The following is a 22,910-nucleotide window of genomic DNA, read 5'->3' on the forward strand; positions in this document are numbered from 1 at the left end:
CTGGAAGCACCTTGCCTTTTTGTTCTCCACTTGAGGAACATCTCTAGGACATCTTCCCCATAAGCTTTGCTCTTCTATGCTCTGCAGAGCAGTAGTAACTTGAAAGCCACGATATGAATATAGATACACATAGACACACAGAATAGGCACAAATACGCAAAGCCAGAAAGGGAAATGCAGGAGTCTTTGTACAAAATACGGTCTTTGTGCAGCCCCTGGAAAGTCCTGTAATGCTGCCTGACGTTCTAAGAAGTCATTAATGGCCACCGATGTGTTGTTACAGCACATTATCATACATAACTCCCCTTCAACAGCTGTACGTTTTAAACACATGAGGACATGAGTATAAATGAATCAGTACAAAACACCCACACCCATCTCCTAAAAGCAGATGGAATAGATACAGAATTAATAATAGCTTATCCAGCATTAAAAACCTGCTGAAATCCTAGAATCCTAATCTTGATTTACAATCAGCTGTACTGATGTCTTTCTACGGGAAATATAGGCTAGTAGGATAAGCAAAGAAAAACAATTCCAGGCATCCTAAAATTGCTCAGACGGCTTTAAAGACTGGATTGCTTTGCTTGTAGTCAGAGGCACAGGGAGAAGACAGCACTTAGCTCCTTACTTCAGGCTTACCATTATTCCGCTGCAGCAGTGATGCAGCTCCAGGATATGAGAGGGGTAGGACATGGGAAATGGAACTGGACAAGGGGTCGGTATTCTCCTCATCCAGCTGGGTAATTAGTTAGAAGTGTGCTTGTACTGCTAAAAAAGGTTTGGGGGACAACTGGGTCCCTTATATAATATCAGTCCCAGGCCTGTACAAACTCCAGACAGACTTTTCTTTGCTTTCTGTTTATCCCACACTTGTTGCTTAAAAGAAATGTTTGCGGAGTGCTTTGCTGCCTTCAAGTGTGTGATCAGTTATTCTAAATTTGAGCTGTTATTTTCTGTTTGTTTTCTTGTGGTTTTTTTTTTTTTTTTAATCAAATGACAAATTATTTAAATGGAAGTAGTTTGTAAACACTTACCCTAACACACCAGAACTCGTAATCAAGTGATCAATTAAAAGCAGACATCACTTGGACCATATTTCAAAACCAGCCCTTTCTGAATGTCTGCTGCTCATTAGCTTTATCCCTCACCAGGACATCTGCAAACAGCACGCAGAAGATTCCCAGGCATGAGAGTTATTTCTTACTCCAAGAACAAAGGAGTTAAAAACCCCCATAATGCAACAGAACAGGTGATTAGTCAACATTTGTTAGCTGTTGGCAAATCCTGACTTTTTTTTTTTTTATTTAGAGCACTGTATTTTACAGCATTTCCAATGTCATTGATCGGATGGAAGTGGCATGTTTGAGAAAGAGGCAAAGCCATGGTATATGTGACGCTTTACCTTTGCTTCTTCTCAATTATGAGGCATGAGGAGGATAAAGCTTGCAGAACATTCCACCTCCCACTCACAATTCACACGTTGTTCCTGGTATAAATTAATTAGTTTTGCCCAGCTCTTTTTGAGATCGCATTCGGTAAGCTCAAACACAATTACCTGACTTAAATTCATCTTGTTGGGTTTTGTGCGATTTTTTCCTTCACATAATTCTTCAGAAATCGCTTTGCTTTTCCTCCACCTTCTTGACCTCTTTTCTAAATCATAATTGACTTCTTCAGTCTCACTGCTGTCTGAATACTCCAAACTGGTTGCCTGTGGATTGAAATTTACATCCAGTTCTCCGTGGAAATGGTTTTTTTCCATTCTGGGCATATCACTTTGAGTTCTGCTTTGTAACCAGAGAAGTTTGCTAGGTCCTTTAGCTTCCTGGGAAGAATTTACTGAAGATGTTTCAGAATCTGAGAACACTGTCTCAGTATTGGTGTACAACCCAGAGGAAGGGGAGGTCACTGCCTGGTACTGATCATTGCCATAAACCCACTCAGTACCATACTGGGAATTGGTGTAATAGAAATCATCTGGTAACTGCCGAGGTCTCCGACGCAGCTTGTTCAAGGCCACATTCCAGTCGTAGTCATCCTCGCTGTCTGAGCCCATCTCGTCATAGGCAGAGACAACGCTGGATTCGTTCTCCAAAGCTTCGAATACTTGACTCTTTGGTTTGGCGAGCATTCGAGGGCGAGGCAAAGTGACATTCTGCAAAGCTACCCAGTTTCCATCAGTGCTTTGAAAAACAGAAGGCGGATCTATGAAAACGAAAGAAGAACAATTATCGCTATGTGATCACAGGGTGAAAGGCTCATTTTACTTGCCAGTTTGCCATCAACTGGCCAAAAATTGGAGGGTTCAACAAAACCAATGAACAAACGCAAGTGTTGCTGCTACATAAGTTCTCTGACCTTGTGAGCCCTGCTGCCGTACTTCTTTTATCAGAAGCCACCACTTAAAGTCCTGGTGATGACTATTTAAAATGTGAGAGTACTTGGATCAAAGCTTTTTTCTAGAAGAATTATTAGGAAAGAACGAAGGAACATCAATAGAGAGACATGTATAAATCCTGAGCTTTGCAAATGTCTTCGATTCTGTGTGCAGTTCTGGTCCCCCAGCTTGAAAAGGGAAGACAGAACAAGGATCAGAGAAGAGCAACAAAGGTTGCACCAGGTTCTGAAAGACCTTCCATCGAAGGAATGATTAAGTAAGCCAGAGCTCTGCCATCTGGAGGAGAGAAGACTGAGAGGACACATGCTAAAAGATTAGGGAGGAATGTCTTCCAACATATTAGAGGACATCAAGTGGAGCTAGTGAAAGCAAGGTTCAAAACAAACAAAAGAAAGAAGTGGGATGCAATGGGTACTAGACCTGTGGAGCTTCTTGCCTAATGGTGTTACGGATGCTAGAAATTAATCTGGGAGATGGCTATGGACAAGAAAGAGAAATCCACTGAGGTTTACTAAATAGAGAAAAACACTTCTAGCTCAGGTAGCCATTAAGATGAAAGTTCTGGAGGTTCAGAGCCTACTCAGAGGCAGCACGAAAAATACTTGCCTTCTCCTAATCTTTCCTAGGCTCCTGCTTATGGTTACTGTGGCTGCTGTTGTATCCCAGACTAAATGAGCTTTTTGTCTCACCCAAGCACTGCTGCTCTTACATTTTTTCAGAGTATGTTTTACAACTCTGACAGAAAAAAATAAATGCCACAAATATGGTCCAAAGTTCTGTAATAACTCACAGAATTGCATTTCTTCCAAATTTAGATTCCATTTCCAATCAAACTTGAAAAGTCCCTTCATGGGAAATGTGAATGTGTGATGACCCTACCTCCCACAGCAGTTGAATAAATAGACAATCCCATCGATTTACACAGTAACCTCAGCCTATTGAATGAACTTTTGGGTCTTACAGCTTCCTTCCATGGGTTCAAATTTGCCATTTCCAGAAAATCGTAGAAATACTTATCCTAAACTAATAGTTTTCTAAAACTGTATGCAGAACATCACTATTTAAAAATGGAAGTAGTAAAATCTTGATAGTGTTGTAGATGATACTCAAGCATCTTGCATTACATGATTACAAATACTTGGAGCTCAAGAGAATGACTTTTTCCCTGGAATTGTTCCTAACGAATGTAAGTATGCAGTAAGAAGGTGTGCTCAGTTTATCAAAAAAAAAAAAAAAGTCTGTGGTGCACTACCGCCAGCAAAACACCCCCACAAAAATGAAACAATAATTAAATGGTAATTAAACTTAGGAGCTATGCAAGATTTAGAACAGGTTTTGTATTTGTTACTCATTTGAGTCCTTTTGGCTTGTTTTCACTTCCTAAATTTCATGCCAGTTCAGAGAACTGGAGAAAATACATCTCTGAGGTCAATTCCTACTCCTGTTTAAAAAGAAATCAAAATATTAATAGCTTTCTTCTTGCAGTGACCAGCTGAGGATATAACTGATGTCAGGTTTATAGGGAGCACTAATAATTCTTTATTGTAACAGCTGATGTTGGAGCAAAAAAAGAATACAAGCTATCGAGCATAAGGAACTTCTGCTTTCCAACTATGCTCACTAATCTAAGTATAGGATACTCTTGAGAGAAAAAGGACCTTTGATTAAAAACGTTGTTCCTTCAAATAAAGCAAAGAGCTCTGCAAGATATAAATCTCCAGGAGAAACTGAATTCAGCTGCCCCACATCACGCAAACGTAATGCAGTGGAGTGCCACATCATTATACTTTTTTCTCTTCCAAACCGTACCCCCTTATTTTGTTTAGCAACAACACATAAGAATCGGTCAAACATCCTCAGTTAACTGAAGAAAGGACAGGATAGTAGTTGATTACATCTTAGAAGGCAAGCAGGGTGGAAAGGAAAGCCACTGAGAACTTTATATTGAGAAAGCTGACTCAGTTTTCCCCAGCTTCAAGTAACAGCAAATGCTACCTTCCTGATTTTCCAAAGCAAAGTCACTTACTTGAAAGAATGGATTTTGCACACAATTCTATGGGTATGTGCTATGATTTATCCATGTGAAAATGAAATAGATTTAAGAAGTGTCATTGTGAAACTATCGGTAAATGGGAAAAAAGCACTAATTCATGATTCGGCAGCTCTTCAGTCATCATTTAAACCAGGGTAAACGGTAATCAAAATGAATTGTGAACTGCTGTTTGGCTACATGACTAAAAATCCCACTGATCTCAACACTCCAAACTCTCGGTTGAGATTTCTTTCATTTTCTGTGTCTTAGTACAGAGGTGCACAGGAAAGACATAGACCTGCTGGAGTGGGTCCAGAGGAGGACCACAAAAATGATCGAAGGGCTGGAGCACCTTTCCTGTGAGGACAGGCTGAGAGAGCTGGGGTTGTTCAGCCTGGAGAAGAGAAGGCTCTGGGGAGACCTTATTGCAGCTTTTCAGTACTTAAAGGGGGACTACAAGAAAGATGGGGACAAACTGCAGGGCCTGTTGCGATAGGACAAGGGGTAATGGTTTTATACTAAAAGAGAGTAAATTAAGACTAGATATAATTTTTTACAATGAGGGTGGTGAAACACTGGAACAGGTTTCCCAGAGAGGTGGCAGATACTCCATCCCTGGTAACGTTCAAGGTCAGTTTGAACGGAGCTCTGAGCAACATGATCTAGTTGAGGATGTCCCTGCTCATTGCAGGGGGGTTGGACTAGATGACCTTGAAAGATCCCTTCCAACCCAAACTATTCTATGAATCTATGCTTACTACTGCATAGGTGAGATCGTATTTACACAAATTAGCACAATCAGGTATTCACTATAAGCTCAACAGGCACCATCACAATTTCATCACAAATGTGGTTCTTAGATGAAAGAAGCAGAAAAAATCCTCCGAGCAGAGCACCTGAAAGGAAACTGGGTCAATTTGTCAGTCTGCTATGGTTAAGCAATTGTTAAGTACTAAATTGCTCAACAGTTGAATTCAATGGGATTGAAGTGGGTTCTTAAATCTAAGCACCTAATTAACTGCTTTACTGGAAATAGGCCTTCCACTAAAATGCCCAGGAGAACAACAGTTCTGACAGGGGGATGAATAAGCAGTTCACAAAGTAATGCATACTTAGTTAAGTCAGATTTTCGTACTAACACTTTCTTTTTGGGGGGAGGAGGGGTATTGACATGGTCCAATTCTCAGCCTCCCAGGTTATCAACTGGCATTACAGATAAATGAATCGAATTGATGGACAGCCCCCATCCCTGGTTCCCGCGACACCCAAACACATGCTGCTTCCGCTTGCCAGCGCCGAGTGAGCCAGCTGTGGGACATACAGCACCAGTAAACTCACCCTACAAAAGAGAAGTTTTCTGGTTGCTTAGCTTCATCAACCAGTTTGATAGAGAGCTCAGACAGGCTCTACAGCTGTTACAAGAGAAGAAGCAGGAACAAGCAGGCTCCACCATGGGAGGACAACAGCAGCTTTGCTGTTCCCCGTCACCTGGAGCCAGGGGCTGCAATTCAGCCCTTCCCCTTGTGCAGCTGTGGGGATGAAAACTAACCAACTCTTCTGTGCAGCAGTTGCCTGGTGCTATACTTTTGTGGCCCCACAAACACTACAGACAGAACAAGAGAGGCAATGGAAACGGGGCCCTCCCAAGAGCAGGAACCACCTTCTTCAATGACAGCCTGTACTTATGTCATCTTGAAGTAAGCAGGGAATTGCATTCTAGCACAGGGTGCTGACTCAGGAAAGGGGCTGACTTAGGAAGCTACTCACCATCCATCACCCATATTCACATCCATACCTAATGCGCAGAAAGAGAGAGGACATAGATCTATAGGGAACCTGCTGGTCCGTGAAGTTCCAATTCATACAGCTTCCTCAAACTTGTGTGGAAGCAGCAGTTAGTAGGGCTGCACAGAACACTGCATTGGTGAATTCATCAGAGTTGAAAATAGAAGTGTTGGGGGAACCCTAAATGTGAATTATTTCACTGGTCCACCACGTAACCTCATGAACAGAAGGGAGGCTGTGAGCAGCTGCAAACTCGCTCAGCTGGAGGACAGATAACCAGGTGGCAAAGCAGGGCCCTGGGGCTCTTGTGTCTTAAAAGCTCCGAAATGTATCCAAATTAGATGCCTAAAGTTTCCTAACAATCCAAAATCAACTCCCCAAAGGCCCAAATTTTGAATCTTTTCTTGGAAAAATACAATGGCAAGATAAGCAATGAAGTCATAACAGCATCACCAAACAGAAATCTTTACATGTGACCCCTGCAAGCACAGAGATCAGCAGAAATTTCCTGGAGATGGTCCTTGCTTTAAGACGTATTTATCCCATGTGTGAGTGAGTGTACCAAAAAAAGTCACATTCGTACTAGAAATATTTACTTGTTTCATTTAGCCTGTCCACGCTTTTCCAGCTGGGTAATGCAGAAAGCTTGTGCTCCTTCTGTTTCCTGAATTGTCCTTTTTGCTGCCTCCAAAGAGCCTCAGTCACAGACGATGCAGGGTCTAGTCCTTTACTGGGCATATCTTCACTAGCCAGGGAGAACGCCGACTGAGACCTCTGTGGGAATAAAAATCAAAGAGCATAATTTAAAAATAGAAATACTTAATTATCAAACCCTTTACCATAATTAGTATGAGTATTCAGTTACCCATGAAAGTGTGGGCTCTGCTAGCATCCAGAAATTGAACTTAATGTGTTCAAAAGAATTGTTTCAGCGCTAGATTGCTTATTTATGTGCATTTCTGATGCTATGCAAGGAGGCAGGAAATTGTTTATGCTACCACGGACCAGATGGAAAGAAATAATTAAGGTGAAGTTGTTAGGAATGTGCTTGGTGAGGACTGATATCTAACTGCTTCGACTCAAGCTAGCCAGAAAGAGATCCCATTGTGGTGAGACATGATGATCTATTGTTGGCTCAACAGGCCATCTGGTGTAACAATTTGCTGAAATTAAAAATTAAAAAAAAGCAAACAAACAGCCTGTTCCCCCAAAATAGATGTGCAACTCAACTGATTTTAACGCAGAGTTCTTTTGTTTGCTAGGACATACATATCCCACAATATGCTGGGCAGTTTTATGCAGTCGTCTTAATGAAGTCACCCTAGCCTACAATTCCACAACTATCTGTTTCTAGGAAGGTCACATTTCAAGTCAAAATGAGGTAAAATACTGTTGTGATTGTTAATGAGCCCTGACTACTACTAAGGGGAAGGCTCTTTCCTTTGGAACCAAATAAATAGATCACACATTTTAGTTTTGACTTCGGCACTGGGGTTAGTTACAGAAGTCACATTTAAATTTGGCCAGATGTTAAAAAAAACTGTGAAAGCTGGCGTGTCCTGCTGATTTCAGGAGAATTCACTCTTACATATCAAACCACATGTGTAATTTTAGGAACAAGGCTACAGCAGCTCAAGTCAAGTTTTAACATCTGGCTGACACTATTTGGCTGCAATACCTTTTTTTTTTTTAATTAATAACTTTGCTTTTGACGACAGTATGTGCTAAGGCAGCTCGAATGGCAAGAAAGATCACTTTTTCAAACGCCAATTCGCTTTTTCCCCGCAACTTTTTACCACTCAAAACCTCTGTCTTGGCCTTCGCAACGGAGTCAGTAAAAGCCTGCCTGTATATGCCAGGGTTTCATTAAGAAGTATGCTTTCAAGTGGCTCAGCCTCTTTAGGCAGGCCAAGTTGGCACTCTTAAATTTTTGTACATTTGAACTGATGTTCAAATTACAAATAATTTAACTAAAACCAATAATCTCAAAAGGGCCAGTCTTTGCCTGTATCAGAGCTCCGCTTTGCACCAGTGCAGATGGGGAAAAGGATAACTTGACTTTCAGCTATTTTCAAGTCCCTTCAATTCCCAGGATGGCATACGCATTGCTGGGAGTCCTGCTGGCTTGAAAACAACAGTTTCACCACTTCTCTGGCTGCACCTCCTCCCATCTGAAATGCTCCCGTGTGGGACCCTTGTACCACGCCAGAAGATTTAATTAACTGCAAATCTTCCTGCATCCTTGGCTCAGCAGTGTGATTTCATAACAGATTCAGTAAAAAGAAACACAACCAAACAGCAGGGTTTAGTCTGGCTTCTGAACTCTGCAGGAAGATCCAGAATTACTTGCCCTAGAATCAAATCTTTTCCTGTAACTGCAATGACCGCATAACTTGGTTAATCCTGCCCAGGCAAAGACAAAGGTCCTAACATGATGTATTGGAGTGTTTCCTTTCAAACTCAGTGACATGAACTACTGCAAATAAGCTCATAGTACTGTATAATTTTATTATAGGGAATTGTTCAGATGACCACTTTCACAAACCAGCTATATTCGAGTAGGTATTTAGGCTGTTTCAAACTTCAAACTAGATCCTCGACTGCTCAAGATAATCTGAATCCTCCTTAACCCTGCAAAAGCTTAACAATTTAACACAATACAGACAGGTACATAAATTGTTTTGCTATAAGAATTTGCTTGTTAACTTTTATTTCATCCTGCCAGGATATACGGACAATATAAACAATTCTGCCACAAATTCTCAGCCTGAACTGTGCTGTGGCTCATTTCACTTCGTCCTAAAGCAAGAACTACTCAACTTCCCATTCTTACAATAAATTAGGTCCAGTTCACATCTGCCACCCTCCGATATCTTTGTGTTAAAGTTGTTAGGTACTGAAAGCAGCAAGTTGTTGTGGCTGTCATTATTTTCACAGTACCAAGTACATACCCTCAGGGCACATTCTTTTTCCACGTGTATGGTAAACACATAGAGATAAGAGATGCTGAAGAACCTGTAAGAAGGAATATCCTGCAGCTGAATCACCAGTACCTATTTTCCCTTATTACTTAAAGATCCAAATCATCAGAAGGAGAAGAAAACATCAGGAAAAACTTAAGTAGTCTGTTCCATGATAACCTGGGCTCAGATAATGAAAGTAACATGTTTTTTCTTATTATGAAAAAATCTGTAGGTTTGACAACTTTTCTGGTGTTTTGTTTAAATGCCAGTTTCTCGCCTGCCCACTCGCTGTTTCGTAAACATCACAGCAAAGGCTGCATCGCAGTGATGGCAGTGTGTCTGCACTTAGCTCTCAACTAACCTGAGACCCGCCAGCAGCTTAGCCCTGGCAACGCAGAACTTGGCACGGGCTATGAAATCCACTGAAGTTGCTCAGCAATCCTGCCCCCAGAGCCGTGCCTCCGCGGCAACGCTGCCACCAGCACTGCCGCGGCAATTTAAAGCTAGGTCTGGTGTGTCTACACTACACAGCAGATATATCTTTCAGGACTAGAAGATACAGAACAGCTTGAAGGATTTAAAAAGGAGAAGACGAGCATGAAGGGCCTGATGGGCAAAAAAAAAAAACCCCACTGAAAAACAAGGCAGTACAGACAAGAAAGTAGACACAGTCCCATGTGATATAGTAGCCTAGGATCTCAAATAAGCTTATCCAAACAAGCTTATCTAAAACAAACTGCTTTTTTTTTTTTAAATCGCGTGCTGAAACTTTTGGGTCAGGTCACAGGGAAACTGCTCTCCACAGCTTCTGCCAACTCTCTATGGAGAGTAGAAAATTGGTTTTACGCAGGAACTGCTGCTAATTCCCAGGAAAATCCCTCTAAATGCAGCAAGGGAAAAAGGTTCGGTGCCTCCAAAGCTTAGCTTGAGACCATCCTCATCCTTTTTCTACATTTTATCTGAATTTTTGATAAAATATGTCTTGGAATGCTCTGCTATAAGTACCACCTCTTCTCATTGAAGATGGTTCAATGTCACAGAAGGCTCACAAAAAGGAAAGTAATGCCAAGCTAAAATAGCTTGACTGCACCCCTGTATTCAGATCCTGAAAAAGGATCAAGTGATGCTACTGGAAGAGACTGTTGAACTATCACTCTTCACTACTACTTTTGTAGTTCTCTCTAGTTCTTGTAACTGGAGAGATTTAAATGATCAAGAAGTGACAGCATTCTAATAAGCTCCAGTTAAGAAGAATAAATAAAAGTAAAGGATTAGGTTATTTCTTGTTCTGAAAGTCAGTTTTAGATAGGGGTGGCAAGACAGATAGTAGAATTGTGTTTTACTCAGACAAGTATGGGTGGAAAGAAAGTGTAAATATTCATCCCTGAGAGCAGTTCAAATCACTGGTAATGCTGATAACGATACAAAAAAGGAGTATCAATAGCCAAGCCTGGTGTAGGAATAGGACAGAAGCATATCCCAGCATGAGAACAAATCACTATACATTGGCATAAACAAGGCCATTTTTTTTAGAGCACAAAACCAAATGTTTGTCCACAAGTTTATCTCCAATCAATTAGTGGCCTGACTGATGACTCTATCTGAAAAGCAAATGACTCAAGACCTCCTTTTGTTGCTTTTGCAATTAACAGCAAATTAGAAAGTTAGTTATGTGATGTGAGGTTACACAGCAAAAGCTCTAATCCTGGCTGGCACAGTCGCATCAACTCGAACTCAGCTGGCACCACTGACGCAACAGCCCCAGAGCCATAGCATGGGCTTCAGCACGGGCTACTAACCTACGTCCATGCCTGCCCACGCTGCTGACTTCACTGCCACACTAACCTGTGTCAGGCAGCAGAAGAACATATTACTGTGCTGCATTTGTGCCTCTCTTCGTCACAGAGATAACAGCCCATCTGTAGATCCACTGGGGAAATTTCTCTGTTGCGGACATTTGCATAGGAAGCAAAACACTGAACATAAGGGAACAGGATGGAGAAGCCTATCTGGGGGCTGGTGCTCCACGTAGTTTCCCTGTGCATGGATGCAGAGAAGTCCTAGAGGTAAGGCTGGCTACCCCGATAGGCTTTTGGATCAGTTCAAATTTGAAAAAGGGATATTTACCAGCCAAATGGAGGAGTCATGGCCCCGAGTCTTTACCAGTTGCCTATAAACTTGGACAGCAAGAAATCTCAGGGCAGAAGAACCAATCCAGTCTGTTTTCCAAAAGTATCCAAATAATACAGTAGCCTAAATATGTTTTTCAAAAGGAGGCAGGAATGTAGGAGCTTTGGTCCTGATTTATAAAGACATGAGAGGTCAAGAAGACCCTTCCCTCCCAGCTAAAGCTACCAGCACCTTTTCTAACCAGTTCTGGTTCCTCAGCAAAAAAACTGGTCAGCCAGGTGCATTTATTTGTGATGAATTACAAGGCTGCCCTGTATACGGTTTGCAGTTGGACACTAAGGTACCGCAGCTGTTAGTTTCTGCAATAAATTAGTACATCAGCAGATGGCATTGCAACCAAACAGGTCATTTGCTATGTTCGCCGCACGCTCTGCTCCCTTGGAGGCATGTGCTGCATACTGGATCGCTGTGCACTACAGCACAGCTTGCAAAATATAGTTACAGTATTGACAGGCATTTCCAAACACTTTAGTTAGATGAGTTCCCCACTGAATCCTGCCTACTGGCATCTGCTGCGAGATGTTTGTTTCAAAAAGAAAACCCAGACACATTATTATTCTCTTGGTTTTGGTTTGGTTTTTTTTTTTTTTTTTTTTTTTTTAACCCCTCCTCAAGGGATTTCTGCTGCATAGTTATAATGTCTGGACAGAGAGAACTCAGCCTTCATCTTGTACTGGGCTAGCACTAAAGGAATATTTTTTGCAGGTACAGTCCTGTTTCATTGCTGGCCTTCAGGGGAAGAGAAAAAGGCAATGTGGTTTCTGAAGATTAAGGAAGGGAAGAGTGAATAAAAAATAATCACATACAATGTCTCTTATTACTTAATAAATATAAATATTCCATCTTCTGTCTATAACAATTTACAAGCCCATGCTTCTGAACACTGAATAAATAAAAACAAAACCAGTAATGAAAAGCAAGAACAACTTTCTACAAAACGTGCTTGTGAATATTGAGTCTAACATTGATAGTCTATGGATTCTTTACCTGGAATAACTCTCTTATAGGTATGCATATTGTTTAGAGACAATATCGAGACTTTGTTCTACGTTCTTCCTCAAAAGATGAAAGAGCATGGGTAATTCCTCTTTCTTCTAAAAAGAAGCCAAGGTGGTAATTCAAAGTAGATCCCAAAAGCAACTGAGTGAACGCTACAAATGATAGTCTGGATCACTCATGTTTTTCTCCTCAGTTCCCTCCTATGTCACCCTATTTCTTTGGTCTGATTTAACTAGTAAAAATGTAATTTATTCTGCACTTACTTACAGTAGATCGAGGACTCTCCCAGCTTCAGGAGGGACTGAGAAGCCCAAGGTGCCACCAGCGCAAGGCAGCTGCAGGGTCCCCATGGCAGGAGCCCTTGCAGGAACTGGGACCTCAACACCGGGGCTGAGGGCAGGGAGGGCACCTCTGGATCCTCTGCTGTGCAAGCTCTGACCTGTGGGACGGCTGTTAATTTGGGCTTTGAAAACTACCTTATTTATTCAGGGAAGCAGCCTAGAATTGACAGCACAAACAAAGATTACTTAAACGCAACCTTATCCGTCCCCTCTCCTCACCTGCAAATTCTACGTCTATGCCTGCTAGTGGTGCAGCAAAAAACCCTCGCCTGCTTCTCATCTGTGCTCTACGAACACAATCGATGCACAGACAGAACCAGCAGGTCCCACCCAACCTCAGCAAATACAGCAGCAACTCCTAAGCATCAACAGCTAATGCATCCTTTGGCAAGGAAACTCCCACACCAGGAAGGAGACTGTACAGAGCTTGTGAACAGTGCCACTCTGCCACAGCCGATTTATCCCTGGAAGTGATTTTCCCTCTGCTCAAATGTATGCAGTCCAGACATTTAGCAGTGGGAGTGAAATACCAAGGGTTTCAAGCATCTGTTCCTTAGTTAATCTTGTATGCGGCAAAGTATCTGTTAACAACCCTATGGCTTCTGAAAGAGGGCAAAAACAGGCAGATGAATGGGAGATTTTTCACACTCAATTGAAAAAAACCTCCCTTCCTTAAGCCCTGACCTAAATCCTGCTTAGGATATCCCAGCCATCAGGGCAAATCCTTCAATAGCAGACTGGGGAAAGCAAAGATGACTACTCCCTCTCCTGCAAAAGCCTTAGAGCATCCGTCCTTCCAGGGTTTGCCCAAGCTGGCCTGTTGTTTCCTACTGACACAGACCTATCCTGGCTGCACTTTAGGTGGGTTTGACATCCTTCTACTGGCCTCTCAGACAGCCGATCCCCTTAAAAGTACTGTTCCTTTAAAAGGAGGACAAAGATAAGACTCAGTTAATCAGGAATAGGTCCATCAGCAGTATGAATTGCACACCTGTCTAATAATATGTAAAGCCACATTTGGGTTTGCGTTTATTTTGGTTTAGTTTGGATCAATCGACTTTGAGGATCCAGAGACGTGTTGCAGGGGAGAGAGGCAAGAGGTTACTCACCAACAAACCCATTGCTGCTGCGCATGCAAGTAGCTCTACAAATCACCACAGAGAAGTATAATCCATAGTGCCTGAGGGACCTCCTCCCCCTCCCCAAATGGTAAGCAGGCCCCACATGTGAAAATGCTTTGGTTGCAAGGGGTTTGCAAGCTAGTTATAAGGGAGATTTAAATATTGGTTCCAGAAGATGAGTATAAACATCCTTTTATTGTACTTATGGGGCTAACAATTTAGGAAAGTGGTAGGAACATAAAATAGCATACTTCAATCAATGTGATGGATTTATGTGAAGAAGTCTACAGAAGTTTGTGGTAAATCAATTGTTACATGCTTTGACAGGAATAGAGGGCAGATGTACCAACACAACTGTAATCTAAACAGCGCCTTTACAGGCACCCTTGTTCATTTAGCTGTTACCGTTTCTCATATGTTCCCCCACGTCCCTTTCTTTTTCCCTTCTCCTGAACTTGAAATATTCTATTACATCTCTTTAAAAAAACAAACAGCGCAGATGCTTCTCAGTTGTGTAACATCTTTCATTTGAAGACACTGAGAGCTCAGTTAGTATCCTCTGATGACAGTATTACTATATTATTTACAGATAAGAAAGCTGAGCAACTGCAAAGGCCAGATCCCTCTTCTGGTGTAGGGCAACATGATTCTAAGTCGCTACCAGTGTACCCCACTGGGAGAGTGCATGCCTATAAAGGTGTAGGGGAAGAGCGTGAGCTGGCATTTTAATCTCAAGTCTAATTGCAGCCTCCCACATAAACTCACCTTTTTTTTCAAGAGAATACTCTTCACTGCGCATGATTACTCTATTTTCATTAATTTCTAGGTTGCTCAGTACCCCATGCAACCTTTCATGTCCCATTCTGACCCTTGTCTACAAAGTCGTGCTCAGCAGTGTGCTCGCCCATCAGAGCGAATCACTGCGTCTCCTACTCAAACACCCACTTGATAGAGGAAGCCTGAAGTGTTCTGTGTTTATTTGCTTCTCGCTGTGACAATATACACCCTGATTTCATCTAAAAATAAAGTCAGATTTGCCAGGCAGCCTAGCTCTGAGCATCACAGATTTTAAGACAGACCTTAACGCTTTGTGATATCCAGCACTGTATTAGGATAACGTCATTAAAACAAAACAAAGCTGAAAGAACAACATATGATCTAAATTATTTGGAAAATAACATTATAGAATGACCACCCTTCTGTGTCCTCTCTCTCCTGCTCCCTTTCCTGCCTTAAAACCCATCTTGGTTTGCGGGCAGTAAGCATAATCCAGCTGAATTTAGGCCTGCATGGGCTTAATCATATATCTAGCATCCAAAACTGTCTTCTTGGATGTTTGTCAAGTGCATGAAACCAAGAATCAGTCATCTTGTGCTAGAGATACATCTCAAACTATACAAACAACTTCAAAAGGACAATTCTGTCACGTTTACCCTTGCACTGATTATTTAGCCACCTGAAACCTTAAAAAGTGGTACTAATTACTAAGTCAGAATTGCAAAAGCAGTTGTATCCTATCCTTTTGCTGCAGTGGAAGGAGGGAAATCAGCCAGATTACTATGGACAGGGCTGTCTTGATCTGAAATCCAGTGGGACCACAATGTCACACCTGTAAAGTCAGCAGACCACAGTAAGACTTCTAACCTGGAAAGTACTCAGAGAAAGCTGCATCTTCTCATAATAAATATTAATTAAAAAAAGACCCATTATTTTCTGAAGTACCAAATGCTTTTCCCTCTCAAAGTGTACTGTTCTTTCCCATTCCGGGCAGACGAGAGCGCTGCAGTTGGCTGCTTCTGGAAGGAAACAAGACAGTAAATAACCCATCAGGATCCAGCTGATGGGCTCCTGGATAAATGCACACCCGCTTCATCAGAAGCGGGTCCCAGCCATGCACCCTGTGCAACCTTCTGATCCCCACTCATGTATAAAAGTGAGAAGCTCCATCTTCCCTATGATGTGACATATTTATTAATTAGACATACATATGATGTTTTTGATACAGAGTCGTTGCCAGGAAAGAACTGATGTCAGCTGGTATCAACTTCCTACAGTGTTATGCCTCCCTCAGCTGAAGCAGCTCTCCCGCTGCGTCCTATGACTGCTGAACAGGATTCCTCTTCAAAAAGGTTTTCTTCAAATATTTGTTGGGGACAAACGTACAAAGGTATAGAGCACCTGCAAAACCTCCTGAGATTTCCAAAGCAGTTTTGGACCTCAGGCTTGTGTAACCTTCCTTCTCTTTAAAACAAATCAAAGGGGGAAAAAAAGAAAAAAAAAGAAAAAAATAAGCAACTGTCGGTACACTGTGGACCTTATAGTTAGCTTAACCAGTAAATTTCTGCTTCCCCCGAGGTGCATCATAATGTGTGTTTAATGAAATCCTCCTTTTCCCTATATCCCTAGCTATTTTATATACTATAAATTATGGATGAGCTTCTGTTTATATATGCAATCTTTTAGCTGTAAAATAAAGACCACTAATACAGCACTTAGAACACACCGGGATGCCTGCACTCCATCAATGTTTAAATACATGGATATTTAAATATGCCAACTGGTCGTTTGCTCTCGCTGGCAGTGATGTATGGGGGGCGGGAGCGGGAAGATGGACTGGGAGAGCAGAGAAGCATCCACCCATTGCTCTAAGCTCCTCCTACCCCAACATTGTACGGCCTTTCCTTATTGGTAATGAGAAACAGATGGTGCCATCCATCTCTTTTTATGAGATGGGGGAATTAAATATTCAGCCTGGTATCACTATTTTTAGCTTGGGCAAGGGATCTCAAAGAGATCTAAGAGAAAAAGAGGAAAAGCCGATATCTATAGCTACTACCACACCACAGTACTGCAGTTAAACAATCAATAATATATTTCGGGGAGATACCGCATGTGCCTGTGTGTTCCTTAATATGAAGATCAATAGGTTCTGCTCCAATCAAGCAGGTTTCAGGCAGTTGGTCTCTTGGCACTGTGCAGTCCCCAGTTTACACAGCTCAAGTAACGCCGGGCTTCCAGAGCCCACTGGAAGTTTCTAGCTGATACGGATAAGCTACACACAAATAGCTGCATTTAAAAGAAAAATTGCTTGGCAGACATAACCACACAGTTGTATCTGGAATTATTACAACTCCCCCTCACACTGTAAGCAAGTGATTTTGCTAATAAAATGCAATGCAGTAATAAACATGGGTTTCTAAAGGCTAGCGTTGTAGCATGTACCTGCCCTAAGTAACTGAATCTTACTAGATTCACGTACTATCTTCTACACAGAAGACAAATAAAAATATTTGCTCTAAGATGAATTTCGAGTTTTAAATTATGAAATCCTAACTGCCTTAAGATTTGCTACCCTTACCTCCCTTTCCTCCGCACGTCGGTCTGTTAATCACGTTTCTTCTTCCCTTTTATTTAACCTGTCCTGCTTCTGCTTGCTTCACCTACTAATTTGTTTGTCAGGTTAACAAAGAAAGCCTTACACAGAGGAAACTCTACTTAAATAATCCTTATTGGAAAACAGGTTCATGTATATAACTCTAACCCAGTAATAGTCAACTTGGGTCGCTTTGATAGAAAAAAAATGCTGACATAGTCTGTCTACAAAAACCTTGGTTACATTAGGAGCATCTGCCTTAATAAATCTGTCGCAAGAGCTCCCTTGTTAGCTCCGGCAGGTACTACAAAGAAAGGGTTTTTATCGCTACAGGCAGATAGATCTCTGCTCAAACTAAGCCAACACACACAGCTCAATGGTAGGATGTGTACACAAATCCAGAGTTCGGGGGTTTTTTTGGTCAACATAATGTCATCAGTTAGGAAATACAAAAACTTCACTTATTACAGTGGAGCCCGTGAAGATTTGCTGTTACAAGCTTGTACTCAGGAGTTCCAAAATGTACCTGGGAGGGAGAGTAAAAAGCTTTGCCTGGAAAGGGCATATGGCCACAGGGCGTCTCTGCCAGCTTCTGTAGAAGCTAGGTTTTGTTTTGGAAAGAAAAAAATATTGCAATTCTTCTGGCAGAAAAGGTAACTTTCTCAAATGATACACTGATACAGTTTAGTCCTCCAAATCTGCTGACAGATGCACGCTTACCATTCGTAGCTGAATGAAAGCAAAGTTGAATGGAAAGCAAGCTCAGGAAAAGGAAACTGGGTTGTTCCACTGCTGTTGATGAGGACACTATATTAGCTATAGGCGCAATTGGAATTATGCTACCTTTCCAAGGGTGTCTGGTTATACTCAGAAAACAACAGGTTTCTGGTGTAATAACTGGAGATTTGACGAGCATGTTTCCCTAGGTCTTGTCCTTAAACTCCGGGAAAAAACCCCCTCAGTTGAGTCAGACACAAAATTAACTCTCCCTCTCCTGGTTCTTATGTTCCACAAGCAAGTTGCCTAGGAGCTACAGGGCAAAGCGCTTAAAGGCACTCACCCTGACTTGTTATCACTTGGTTAACAGCAGCGGCTTAAAGGCGTTACTCCTTCAATTTCGAAAAAGGTGAGGGACGAGAATGTGAGTCTGTACCTCAGCAATTCTGGCCCACAGTCTTATATTCTAGCAGAAATCTATTTTCACCGGCAGCGTAAGCTAGCAAACTTAGCTGGGAACTAAGGCTCAGCACACGTTCAACTCTGGGGTTTCTGCTCGGTGGGGAGAGGTGGTTACTGGCGCAGCAGCAGGACACTGGGGAGCAGCAGCTTCAACCGCTGTATCAAAAAGCGCTGGAACTCATCTGTCACTGTCCTCCCTCACTGACTGTGAAACAGCATATCCAAGCCTACAGCTTATTTTCACTTCTTTTCACTTGCTGCTCTTCTTAAAATGTTACTAATGCAGCTTGTCAGATTTTTTTCAGCTTTACAGCAGGAGCTAAAGGCATCGTGCTGAGAAATAGGTGAAAGGAGGAGGAAATACTCTTTAGTGTAAGACATAAATGGTGCTCTACGGTTGGGTTTACTTTTTTGCTTGTGGTGGTGGCTGTTTACGATGGCTAAGGAGAAAAAAAAAAATTACAGAAATCTAACATTGTACAAAAGAAAATACAACGTTCAGCAAAATTCCAAATAAAAGCTAAGTGAGCATGAAAACTGTCTTAAGGAATTCAGACTGAGGCACTGAGTACTGTTAGCATTCAAATCAAGCCGCGAGACTGCCCATATCACAAACTCAGTCCTCCCCAACACACTCGCCAATACAACACAATGCCTGCGACTTACTTCTGTGGCCCACGATGCGCTAGGAAAAGATGCAACTGAGAGAGACAGTTTGTCCAGACACGGGTTTAATGCCTTGTTCTCTGCAAGTCTCTACGTACCATTCCAGGCAGTAAGTACACTTCTCCATCATTTCAATCTTCCAGTTTTGTGCAGCAGAAAACATCAACAGTTGTGCCAAGTCACTCACCCATAACGTGTAGGACCCCCTGCGGCTCCCTGGAAAAGTCAGCATACTCTGATCTGAGACAGCCACAGACGCCAGACCACTGCTCCTGGACGGTGGCCATTCAAAGTCAGCCTCGGCCTGCTCAGTTTTGCTTTTCTGCTTCTTTATAATCTGTAAGGCAGGGGGGGCAGGGGGTAGGAGGGGAGAAAAAAAAGCGGTGCTTGCAAAATACTCTTTGAGCCGTATGGAGAAAAACTACGCTAACCCTGTCTCAAGGCAAACTGCCTAGGAAGAACACTTGAGTTTCCCTTTGCTTTTGCTCCAGTTCATACAAGGATGATTCTGACAACCTGCCTGCATTTCCTCTCATCTTGCAATTGCATAAGCATCGATACAATAAATTATAATCAATGCCCGTAGGAACGTCAGAGGTGAATTAAATAAACATGGAACCCTGTTCCTACGGTAACACTTTAAACATTAGCAGCATCTGTCAAGTCTTTTCTCAGCCCAGCGCGTTTGCAAAGAAACATAAAATACTAGTTATGAGGAGAATTTCAAAGGCTCCCATGGCATCTAGACACATTTCTACTGAAAACAAAGAGGTGTTAGGTGTCTAGGCACTATTTTTGGTTTTGAAAATCTACATTGTCTTAGGAGAGAGAGATCATATAAGACTAACTGTCTCCCTGCACTGAGAGATTATATCCTGCTGCACTTCATTTCCACAACTTTTCTGACTCCAATTCAAAATATCTATGGAGTATTATTTTATGGCATAAAAGATCTTGTTAGGAAGCTTTTGCCAAAAGTAGTAGCAATTCAAGCTTGGCTGAGATAGGCTCTGGACTATCAAAGACTTGATACGCAGAATTAATCTTCTATCATCCCTATTAATAAGAAGGCAGATTATTTTCCATTGAGTTTATGCCCTTCTGGCTTTTCTTGATAGCCTTATAAACAACATTTTCCTTTTCTGGTGTCTGATGCATACATCGTTAAATGCCACATCCCATACAAAGATGTGGCAATTAGCTTAGTTCACACAGAGGGAGACTAACTTAGCAGAGTGGTTACTTTACCGATCACGGGAACTCAGCAGCACTCAGTTCAGCTTGTCTTGCTTTGCTCCAGTCTGTCCAGATAAACTCAAGGGTATTAGTTCCCACTAGCCCTTTGTTTCAGTGCTGAGTCAGTGCCAACTGCGAGCTTTGCAGGGACAAGAATGAGCTTTCCGGAAAAAGCGACATAAATCAGACACACAGAGGGTTCTGTGATTTTTTGTGTGTCTCTCTCACAGTATCATTAACAGAATTCTATTTTAATGATCGATGTTTTCTTTGTATGCGTTGCAGACGCAGGGTGCAGTAGAGCTAGTATGGTCAAAAGCCACACTTCTTTACTTTGGGAAACTTTGTGCCTTTTGGGAAGTGAAGTACAGCTGTAAAATTCCATGAAGCTGGGGCCTCCTCTTCCAAGCAAGGATATCACACACCAGAGGGGGTGGTACCTCTCAGCTCTGACAGTGTACGTCATCATTTAGGCAGTGGATTAAGCTTATTTATAAACTGATCTCTCCATCAGATGTGGCTGATTAAGCCTATACTCGGATAGTTGAAGTTGCAACTTGTCATTTACTCTGCTTTCTCCGTTGGTGTCATCCTTTTTGCTGTTAGCAGAGTCAAAGCTCACCAGACTAAAGGACTGTGTTTTGGCTATTAAATAAGCTAAGGAAAAAATGCATGCCATACCTTCTGCACGATGGTTGTGGCCAGCTCTTCAATGAGGTCCTCCTTGTGCTCCTGCAAGTAACAAGCCTCGTTCTGCTTGTCCTGCAAAAAAAATGGATATCTGTAGTTTCTAAAAATCACATAAAAACAGCCTTTCCACAGAAATGGGGAATACGCCCTATTTGCACTGTGGGAAGAAATTACAGGTACTTACATTGCACGTCACCTTCTGCAGAGCAACATGCATCTTGGATACAAGTTCATCAAACCCACACTCAAGTCTTTAGGTATGGCATGAGATAGTGACTACTTCTTTATGTTTTCTTCTGTATCTACTTGGTTTTGTACCACTACCCAAATTAAAAGAAATGTAATTGTTCCATTTAAATTATTTTTTTTAATGTTACCAGGCTGTCACTGTAGGTCTCTGCCTTAGAAATGGCTTCTTCCACTGCTTCCTCTGCAACGCGTAAGGCCACAGCAAGGGTATCCATCATGCTGTGTCCTAGGTGAAGAATAAGAAAAACCACCATGTTCTTTGTATATGTACATTTTGCACAATGAGCTCCAAAATTCAGACTCATATTCTGCACATATATTCAAATCTTAGATCATTCATGACAAAGTTCATTTCCTCAATCCATAATCATGCACAGTAAAATAAACATCTTAAGACAGAGAAATTTGTCTGCATCTCTATGTTACTTCTTAAATGTAAATATTAAATACAATAAAACAGAGTATTTTTATGTTGCTTATTTTAGAATCCAGCAAAATAGTTAGGAGGAAATCATAAGAAGAAAATTTGTAAACTTCCTATAAACACCAACAGAATATAAGAGAGTGAAAAGAATACAGAAGTACAGGATAGGAAATGGGAGAAAAGTAACAAAAACTGAACATGAAGAAAATCACACTAGAGTAAGCGTGTATTAGCTGTAATACTGAAGCAAGATATCCCAGCATGGTACAGAAAGGATTTTTAGTATCTTGCTAAATGTTTCGGCTAAAATATTGTTGGATCAGTGAACAAGGCTTACCAGCACTCTAGGATATTTGTCCAGTAATTCAAAGTGTAAGGACTGTGTTTTAATCAAAGAGTTTTTAGCAGCATACCTTCTGTCTGTCGGTAGAACGTAGAGTCACTGCCACAAATGCTCCCTTCATTTTCAAAGCTTCCTTCAAAAAAACCTCCTTCTGCTCAAAAAAAGACAGTACCGCACGTTAGTAGAAGCAGTACCCATTGACCGCAGAGGCATTATTAGATTAGAACATTCACTCAAGATTCGGTGGCACCACACACAAAGAGGAATAACCAGAAAATTCCTCCTACCTTTTGTATAAACCATGATTGCAGCAGTTTTTGTACAAAACATAACTGCTTTTATACAAAAGACCTCTCATTCATTTTGGATGGAGAAAACTATTTGTACAGTAAAAGACAGAGAGAGGAAGAAGCTACTAGCTATAAAACTTACATGGTAGAAGTTAAGTATAGGGAATTTGCCTTTAATATGACATTTGGGATTGAAATAGATTCTACATTTTAAAGGGCAATTCTGTATAAATAACCCGGACACGTATACTAGTATTTATCTTTAAAGGGAACAAAAGGTTTACCTAACAGTCACACGGAGAGTAGAAGAAAGTTAGCAATGACATTTAGACTCAAAGGCCTTCCTTAGAAAGGTCTCACAGAGAGCGCAGTTGCCACTGCAACTCATCATTGCATTGTTCACACTTCCATTCAAGGACAAAATAGTGAGACTTTGACTTAAGTAAAGGCAACGCATCATATTAAAGTTCTGAAGAATCCATCCCTACAGTTTTTAACTCCATTGTTCCACTTCTGCCCTCACAGACATGGACTTTCTTGTCGTCATACACATTTGTTCTCAACTGTTAAGAAATCTTTTTCTAGCAAATTTAATTTGATACAGAGAAAGCAAAAAGACTAATAAATC

The 22,910-nt window shown here is 41.5% G+C and overlaps 1 protein-coding gene across 7 annotated transcripts in view; it reads right to left on the reverse strand.

The window, feature by feature from the left end:
• Positions 1-22,910, reverse strand: part of MYRIP (myosin VIIA and Rab interacting protein) — a 235,759-nt gene that overhangs the window by 32,844 nt on the left and 180,005 nt on the right. For all 7 annotated transcript variants that reach the window (XM_074575268.1, XM_074575264.1, XM_074575265.1 and 4 more), the window contains 6 exons: positions 22,063-22,143; positions 21,354-21,451; positions 20,968-21,048; positions 19,238-19,387; positions 6,815-6,992; positions 1,559-2,208 (listed from right to left, as the gene is read on the reverse strand). In XM_074575268.1, coding sequence (XP_074431369.1) covers positions 1,559-2,208; positions 6,815-6,992; positions 19,238-19,387; positions 20,968-21,048; positions 21,354-21,451; positions 22,063-22,143 — 1,238 coding nt within the window. The remainder of the gene's footprint in view (positions 1-1,558; positions 2,209-6,814; positions 6,993-19,237; positions 19,388-20,967; positions 21,049-21,353; positions 21,452-22,062; positions 22,144-22,910) is intronic.

Source organism: Larus michahellis, chromosome 2 (genome assembly GCF_964199755.1).
Source record: "Larus michahellis chromosome 2, bLarMic1.1, whole genome shotgun sequence".
In the NCBI taxonomy this organism is placed as follows: domain Eukaryota; kingdom Metazoa; phylum Chordata; class Aves; order Charadriiformes; family Laridae; genus Larus; species Larus michahellis.